Raw genomic sequence first — 8,760 nt, 5'->3', positions numbered from 1 at the left:
CCAGTATATCCCAATAAGGCTCAGTGACTTCCCAGTCTCTCCCAGTCCATCCCAGTTCAATCCCAGTTCAATCCCAGTTCAATCCCAGTCCCTCCCAGTTCCTCCCAGTCCATCCCAGTCTCTCCCAGTCCCTCCCAGTTCCTCCCAGTCCATCCCAGTCTCTCCCAGTCCCTCCCAGTCTCTCCCAGTTCAATCCCAGTCCCTCCCAGTCTCTCCCAGTTCAATCCCAGTCAATCCCAGTCTCTCCCAGTTCAATCCCAGTCCATTCCAGTCCATCCCAATCCATCCCAGTTTATCCCGCTCTCCCCAGTCCCGCTCTGGCCCCGCCCCTTCCGGCAGTGACGTCATCGCGCGCGAGCGCGGCCGGAAGTGGCTCCGGGGGCGGCGGCGAGTGGTGAGAGAGACTGGGAGAGACTGGGATGGACTGGGATTGAACTGGGATGGACTGGGAGAGACTGGGATTGAACTGGGAGAGACTGGGATGGACTGGGAGAGACTGGGAGGGACTGGGAGAGACTGGGATTGAACTGGGAGATACTGGGATGGACTGGGATGGACTGGGGGGTATCCAGGGGATCCCAAATCCCAGTTTGGGGATCCCAAATCCCAATCCCAGTTTAGGGAATTCCCAGTTCCAGCTCTGGGGCTTCCCAAGAGGAAATCCCCCAATTCCATCCCAGGGAATTCCTAACTCCTCCTCAGGATCCCAAATCCCAGCCCAGGGAATCCCAAATCCCATTTTAGAGAATTCCCAATCCCAGCCCAGGGAATCCCAAAGGGATCCCAAATCCCAATCCCAGCCCAGGGAATTCCCAATCCCAGCCCAGGGAATCCCAAAGGGATCCCAAATCCTAATCCCAGCTCAGGGAATTCCCAGTCCCAGCTCAGGGGATCCCAAATCCCAATCCTGTCTCAGGGGATCCCAAACTCCATCCCAGGGAATTCCCAGTTCTAGCCCAGGGGATCCCAAATCCCAATCCCATTTTATGGAATTCCCAGTTGCAGCTCTCAGGACCCCAAATCCCAATCCCAGCTCAGGGAATCCCAAGGGGATCCTAAATCCCAGCAGCCCAGGGGATCCCAAATCCCAATCCCGTTTTAGGGAATTCCCAGTTGCAGCTCTCAAGATCTCAAATCCCAATCCCAGCTCAGGGAATTCCCAACCCCTGGGATATCCCAAGGGGATCCCAAACCCATCCTGGGAGGCCCCAGGAATGGAATTCCCAATCCCAGCCCAGGGGATCCCAAATCCTATTTTAGGGAATTCCCAGTTCCAGTTCTCAGGATCCCAAATCCCAGTCCCAGCTCAGGGAATCCCAAATCCCATTTTAGGGAATTCCCAATCCCAGACCCATCGCAGGAGATCCCTGAGAAGATCCCAAATCCCAATCCCAGCTCAGGGAATTCCCAATTCCAATCCCATTTTTGGGAATTCCCAATCTCAGCTCAGGGAATTCCCAGTTCCAGCTCAGGGGATCCCAAATCCCAATCCCAGTCCAGGGAATCCCCAATCCCAGTTTAGGGATCCCAAATCCCAGTTCCATTTTAGGGAGTTCCCAGTTGCAGCTCTCACAACCTCAAATCCCAATCCCAGCTCAGGGAATCCCAAATCCCATTTTAGGGAATTCCCAATCTCAGCTCAGGGGATTCCCAGTTCCAGCCCAGGGAATCCCAAATCCCAATCCCATTTTAGGGATTTTGCAATCCCAGCCCAGGAGATCCCAAAGGGGATCCCAAATATCCAATCCCAGCTCAGGGAATTCCCGATCCCAATCCCATTTTAGGGAATTCCCAATTCCTTCTCAGAGGATCCCAAATCCCAACCTCATCCCAGTCCCAGCTCAGGGAATTCCCAATCCCAGATCAGGGGATCCCAAATCCCAGTTCCAGCCCAGTCCCAGCTCAGGGAATTCCCAATCCCATCCCAGGAGATCCCAAGGGAATTCCAAATCCCAATCCCATTTTAGGGAATTCCCAATCCCAGCCCAGGGAATCCCAAGGGAATTCCCAATCCCAGTTCCACCTCAGGGAATCCCAAATCCTAATCCCAGTTTAGGGGATCCCAAATCCCAATCCCATTTTAAGGATTCCAAATCCCAATTCCACCTCAGGGAATCCCAAATCCCAATCCCAGTTTAGGGAATTCCCAAATCCCAATCCCATCCCAGGGAATTCCCAAATCCCAGTTTAGGGAATCCCAATCCCGGCTCAGGGAATTCCCAATCCCAGGATTCCCTCAGCCCCATTTTCCCAGGATCCTCATTAGGAATAACGGGAATTCCATCTCTGCGCATCACTAATGAGATGCAAATATCTCATTTGCATATCCCACCAGCACATTAACCTGTCCTGTCCCATCCAGGTGACACAAACTGCGGGTTTTGTCCCCAAATTCCCGAGAAATGCTGTGTGTCCTGGGGGGATTCTTGTCCCTGTGTGCTGTTGTCCAAATCCAGCTGTGGGGATTCCCAAATTCAGCTCCAGGAATTCCCAAATCCAGCTCCAGGAATTCCCAAATCCAGCTGTGGGGATTCCCAAATTCAGCTCTGGGAATTCCCAAAGGGATCCCGAAATCCAGCTCCAGGAATTCCCAAATCCAACTCCAGGAATTCCCAAATCCAGCTGTGGGGGTTCCCAAAGGGATCCCCAATTCCCACATCTGCTTTGTCCCCATATCCTGTTGTCCCCTCAGCCCACTGTCTTCATGTCCTGTTGTCACCGCTGTCCCCACATCTCCCATTGTCCCCTCATCCCATTGTCCCCATGTCCCACTGTCCCCATGTCCCCTTATCCGTTGTCCCCATGTCTCTGTGTCCCCTTGTCCCTCATCCCATTGTCCCCATGTCCCACTGTCCCCATGTCCCCCTGTCCCCATGTCCCATTTTCCCCTTGTCCCCATTGTCCTTGTTGGTGTCACTGCTGTCCTTGTATCCCGTGATCTCTGTGTCCCCATTGTCCCCTCACCCCACTGTCCCCATGTCCCACTGTCCCCATGTCCCATTGTGCTCATGTCCTCTTGTCTTACTTGGTGTCACTGCTGTCCCCACATCTCCCATGTCTTGTTGTCCCCTCATCCCATTGTCCCCTTGTCCCCGTTGTCCTCGTTGGTGTCACCCTGTCCTTGTAACCCCTGATCTCTGTGTCCCCATTGTCCCCTCACCCCACTGTCCCCTTTATCTGTTGTCCCCTCATCTAAGTGTCCCCACATCCCATTGTCCCCATGTCACATTGTCCTCCTTGGTGTCCCCACTGTCCCCACATCTCCCGCATCCCCATTGTCCCCATTGTCCCTTTATCCTGTTGTCCCCTCATCCCATTGTCCCCTCATCCCATTGTCCCCGTGTCCCCATTGTCCCTGTGTCCCCATTGTCCCCGTGTCCCACCGTCCCCATATCCCATTGTCTTCATTGGTGTCCCCACTGTCCCCACAGCTCCCATGTCCCCATTGTCCCCTCATCCCTTAGTCCCCCTTGGTGTCCCCACTGTCCCCACATCTCCAGTGCCCCCGTGTCCCCAAATCCAGCTGCAGGGAATTCCCAAAGGATCCCAAATCCAGCTGTGGGGATTCCCAAAGGGATCCCAAATCCCATTGTCCCCATATCCTGTTGTCCCCGTGTCCCCACTGTCACCACATCTCCAGTGCCCCCATGTCCCCAAATCCAGCTGGGTGATCCCAAAGGGATCCCAAATCCAGCAGGGCGTTCCGAGGTGATCCTCAAATCCCTCCCAGGGGAATTTGGGATTCCCCAAATCATCCCTGGGGAGATTCCCAAATCCATCTTGCAGGGTCCCAGAGGAGATTCCCAAATCCATCTCAGAGAATTCCCAAAGAGATCCCCAAATCCAGCTCAAGGGATTCCCAACAGGATCCCCGTATCCTGTTGTCCCTGTGTCCCATTGTCCCCATTGTCACCACATCTCCAGTGCCTCCATGTCCCCAAATCCAGCTGGGTGATCCCAAAAGGATTCCCAAATCCAGCTGTGGGGAATCCCAAATCCAACTCTGAGAATTCCCAAAGGGATCGGAATTCCCAAATCCAACTCCAGGAATTCTCAAAGGGATCCCAAATCCAGACAGGGAAATTCCACTCAGGGAATTCCCAAGGTGATCCTGAAATCCCTCTCAGGGGAATTTGGGATTCCCCAAATCATCCCTGGGGGGGATTCCCAAATCCAACTCTGAGAATTCCCAAAGGGATCCCCAATTCCAGGAATTCCCAAATTCCACTCAGGGAATTCCCAAGGGGATCCTCAAATCCCTCTCAGGGGAGTTTGGGATTCCCCAAATCCGTCTTGCAGGGTCCCAGAGGAGATCCCCAAATCCACATCAAGGAATTCCCAAAGGAATCCCCAAATCCAAGCCAAGGGATCCCCAAATCCCATTCAGGGAATTCCCAAATCCTATTTAGGGAATTCCCAAAGGGATCCCAAATCCAGAGGGTTCCTCAAGAGGATCCCCAAATCCATCCTGGGATATTCCTGAGGGAATTCCCCAAATCCTGCTTCACCTGTCTTTGTCTCACCTGTCCCTCACCTGTCCCTCACCTGTCCTTGTCTCACCTGTCCCCTCACCTGTCCCTCACCTGTCCCTCACCTGTCCCTCACCTGTCCCTCACCTGTCTCACCTGTTCCCATTCCTGCTTTTCCAGGTGTGGCCATGGAGGAGCTGCAGGGCCTCGACCCCCCCTTTGCCCAGGTGATCCCCAACCTGTCCGAGGGGGAGGAGGAGCCAGGTGAGGAGGAGGAGGAAGGGACAGGTGAGGAAGGGACAGGTGAGGACCCAGGTGAGGAGGAAGATCCAGGTGATGAGGAAGACCCAGGTGAGGAGGAAGATCTAGGTGATGAAGATCCAGGTGATGAAGATCCAGGTGAAGAAGATCCAGGTGAAGAAGATCCAGGTGAAGAAGATCCAGGTGATGAAGATCCAGGTGATGAAGATGCAGGTGAAGAAGATCCAGGTGATGAAGATGCAGGTGAGGAAGATGCAGGTGATGAGGAAGACGCAGGTGATGAAGAGCAGGAGGAGCAGCCAGGTGAAGCCCTCCAGGTGCACCGCCGTCCAGGTGAGCCCTCAGCCTCCCGCCTGCGCCCAGCCCGGCCCCGCCTCTACCTGCGGCCACGCCCCGCGGAGGAGGAGGAGGAGGAGGAGGAGCCAGGCCCTTCCCAGGTGCTCTGGGGCCGCCCAGGTGCGTCAGGCCAGGTGAGCTCCCCGGTGGACGACGCCTCCTCCTCACCTGAGCCAGGTGAATCCGGCGCCGCGCCCTCCTTCGTGCAGCTCATCGACGAGCGCGGCGTCTACTCCACGGCCAAGCTGGTGCTGGGTGGCGCAGGTGCGCCAGGTGCGCCAGGTGAGGCCGAGGAGGAAGAGGAGGAGGAGGAGGACCCGGCTCACCTGGAGATCCGGCAGGTGATCGTGGCCGAGAAGCCGTTCCAGTGCCCGGCCTGCCACAAGGGCTTCAAGCGCGCCTGGGAGCTGCTGAGCCACCAGGTGGTGCACACCGAGGCGCGGCCCTACACCTGCCAGGTGTGCCCCGCCACCTTCAAGCGCCACTCGGACTTCAAGAGCCACGCCCTGGTGCACACGGAGGAGCGGCCGCACCGCTGCGACCTGTGCGGGAAGCGCTTCAAGCGCTCCTCCAACCTGCAGGAGCACCGCCGCATCCACAGCGGCGAGCGCCCCTTCACCTGCGCCAGGTGCGCCAAGGCCTTCAAGACGCCCTACGAGCGGCGCCGCCACGCCCTCACCCACCTGGCGGCAGCGGCCGAGAAGCCCTTCCGCTGCGGCGAGTGCGGCAAGGATTTCCCGGCGGCCAACGCGCTGCTGCTGCACCGGCGGCAGAGGTGCCGCGACAAGCCGCACACCTGCGGCGTCTGCGGGAAGCGCTTCACCTACGGGCACAGCCTGAAGGTGCACGAGCGCGTGCACACGGGCGACCGGCCCTTCAGGTGCGCGCTCTGCGGCAAGGCCTTCAAGCAGTCCAACGCGCTGGCGTCGCACGAGCGCGTGCACACGGGCGAGCGGCCCTTCTCCTGCCGCACCTGCGGCAAGGCCTTCAAGCAGTCGTCCTACCTGGCCATCCACCAGCGGGCGCACACGGGCGAGCGGCCGTACAGGTGCGAGGCGTGCGGCAAGGCGTTCGCGCGGCCCTCGCTGCTGCTGCAGCACCGCCGCGTGCACAGCCAGGAGCGCCCCCACCAGTGCGCCCACTGCCACAAGTTCTTCAAGGACCTGGCCTACCTGGCCGTGCACGAGAAGGTGCACACGGGTGAGACGCCCTACAAGTGCGGCGTGTGCGCCAAGGGCTTCGCGCACCCCTCCAACCTGCTGCAGCACCAGCGCGTGCACCGCGACACCTGAGCCCGCCAGGTGGGGGCGGCCGGGGCGGGGGTGGGGCTGGGGAAGGTGTGGCGGTGTTGCACACCTGAGCTGCGGGCGTGGGAACTGTGGGTGTGTGAGCCAGGACAGGTGTGGATCCCAAAACTCTGCTGCAGCAACACCTGAACTGCAACACCTGAGCTCCAGGTGTGGGAATTCTGACTTTGTAACCCAGGACAGGTGTGCATCCCAAAACTCTGCAGCAGGACCTCCTGAAGGAGCAACACCTGAGCTCCAGGTGAGGGAATTCTGACTTTGTAACCCAGGACAGGTGTGCATCCCAGAACTCTGCTGCAGCAACACCTGAACTGCAACACCTGAGCTCCAGGTGTGGGAACTCTGAATGTGCAGCCAGGACAGGTGTGAACTCCAAAACTCTGCACAGCAACACCTGAGCTCCAAGTGTGGCAATTCTGACTTTGTGACCCAGGGCAGGTGTGGACCCCAAAACTCTGCAGGAGCTACACCTGAGCTCCAGGTGTGAGAACTCTGATTGTGCAGCCAGGACAGGTGTGGGGCTGGGAAAGGTGTGGCAGCAACACCTCAACGGCAAAACCTGAGCTCCAGGTGTGGGAAACCTGGATCTCTGACCCAGGACAGGTGCGAAACCCAAAACTCTGCAGCAGGAACACCTGAACTGCAACACCTGAGCTCCAGGTGTGGGAACTCTGAATGTGCAGCCCAGGACAGGTGTGGGGCTGAGAAAGGTGTAACAGCATCGCCTGTGCTGTGACACCTGAGCTCCAGGTGTGGGAACCCCAGATCTCTGACCCAGGACAGGTGTGGACCTCAAAAAACCTGGTGTGGAACTGGAAAAGCTGCAGCAGCAACACCTGAACTGCAACACCTGAGCTCCAGGTGAGGGAACTCTGCATGTGGGGCTCAGGACAGGTGTGGGGCTGGGAAAGGTGTGGTAGCAACACCTGTGCTGTGACACCTGAGCTCCAGGTGTGGGAACCTTGTACCTGTGAGCCAGGACAGGTGTGGATCCCAAAACTCTGCAGCAGCAGCACCTGAACTGCAACACCTGAGCTCCAGGTGTGGGAACTCCGGATGTGGGGCTCAGGACAGGTGTGGGGCTGGGAGAGGTGTGGTAGCAACACCTGTGCTGTGACACCTGAGCTCCAGGTGAGGAAACTGATTGTGCAGCTCAGAACAGGTGTGAACTCCCAGAAATGGAGTTTGGACTCCAAAAACCTGCAGCAGGAACACCTGAAGTGCAACACCTGAGCTCCAGGTGTGGGAACTCTGAATGCACAGCCCAGGACAGGTGTGAACCCCAAAAATGTGGAATGGATCCCGAAAAGCTGCAGGAGCGTCACTCGACCTGCAACACCTGAGCCCCAGGTGAGGCGATCCTGGATCTCTGACCCAGGACAGGTGTGAACCCCAAAAACCTGGTGTGGATCCCAAAACTGCAGCAGCAACACCTGAACTGCAACACCTGAGCTCCAGGTGACCCTGGACCTGTGACCAGCACAGGTGTGGAGCCCAAAGAGCTGCAGGAACATCACCTGTACAGCGACACCTGAGAGCCAGGTGAGGGGACTCCACCTGCACACCTGGACAGGTGTGGACTCCAGAAACCTGCTGTGGAGCTGAAAGATCTGCAGGAGCAACACCTGAACTGCAACACCTGAGCTCCAGGTGTGGGGCTTGGATCTGTGCACCTGGACAGGTGTGGGGACTCCGAAAAGCTGCGGCACCTGGACAGCCACACCTGAGCTGTGACATCACCAGCTTTCGATGGCCTGCGAGGGGCACCTGTGGCCAGGTGTGGCCCCAGAACTGCCAGGCCTCACCTGAGCCCTCACCTGGAGCTGGGGGTCTCTCCCAGACTGGACTCACCTGGGCTTTGGGGCCTCCAGGTGCATCTGGGACTGGGCAGGTGCACACCTGGAGGGGGTGGGGCCTTGGGGCCTGGATTTGTCAGGGACAGCTCACCTGAGAACACCTGGGCTCACCTGAGGTTCACCTGGAGCACACGTGGGCTCACATGGACACACCTGAGTTCACCTGGAGATCTCGTGGACACACCCGGGGCTCACCTGAGCTCACCTGGACATTGCTGGGGCTTACATGGACTCACCTGAGCTCACCTGAGGCTCACCTGGGCACACCTATGGCCCACAAGGATACACCTGAGGCTCACCTGAGCATACCTGAGCTCACATGGACACACCTGGGCACACCTGGGGCTTACATGGACACAGCTGGTGCTCATCTGGAGCTCACCTGGGCACACCTGGAGCACACCTGAGCTCACTTAGAGCTCACCTGTCCCACCTTTCCGGGCAGTACCTGTAGCGCTGGGGGCGGGGCTGGGGCACACCTGGGGCACACCTGGGTCATTAATAAACGCTGATTAATTGATGACGTCATTG

General features: G+C 57.8%; 1 protein-coding gene across 10 annotated transcripts; it reads left to right on the top strand.

Moving 5' to 3' along the window:
• Positions 1 to 343: 343 nt before the first annotated feature.
• Positions 344 to 8,757, top strand: LOC146422968 (uncharacterized). Of its 10 annotated transcripts, none has more exons than XM_085045550.1 (4): positions 344 to 394; positions 4,650 to 6,614; positions 6,855 to 7,033; positions 7,124 to 8,757. In XM_085045550.1, exon 2 carries the CDS (start codon positions 4,658 to 4,660, stop codon positions 6,356 to 6,358), a length of 1,701 nt encoding a protein of 566 aa, XP_084901676.1. In that variant the 5' UTR covers positions 344 to 394; positions 4,650 to 4,657; the 3' UTR covers positions 6,359 to 6,614; positions 6,855 to 7,033; positions 7,124 to 8,757. The 10 variants fall into 10 exon arrangements, with proteins under 10 accessions (XP_084901676.1, XP_084901679.1, XP_084901680.1 ...); XM_085045553.1 differs by having other exon boundaries at positions 6,855 to 7,504; positions 7,614 to 8,757; XM_085045554.1 differs by having other exon boundaries at positions 6,855 to 7,535; positions 7,757 to 8,757.
• Positions 8,758 to 8,760: the final 3 nt, after the last annotated feature.

Source organism: Lichenostomus cassidix, unplaced genomic scaffold, assembly GCF_008360975.1.
Source record: "Lichenostomus cassidix isolate B80296 unplaced genomic scaffold, HeHo_3.0 HiC_scaffold_38, whole genome shotgun sequence".
Lineage (NCBI taxonomy): Eukaryota > Metazoa > Chordata > Aves > Passeriformes > Meliphagidae > Lichenostomus > Lichenostomus cassidix.
This window is presented reverse-complemented; position numbering and strand designations above follow the sequence as displayed.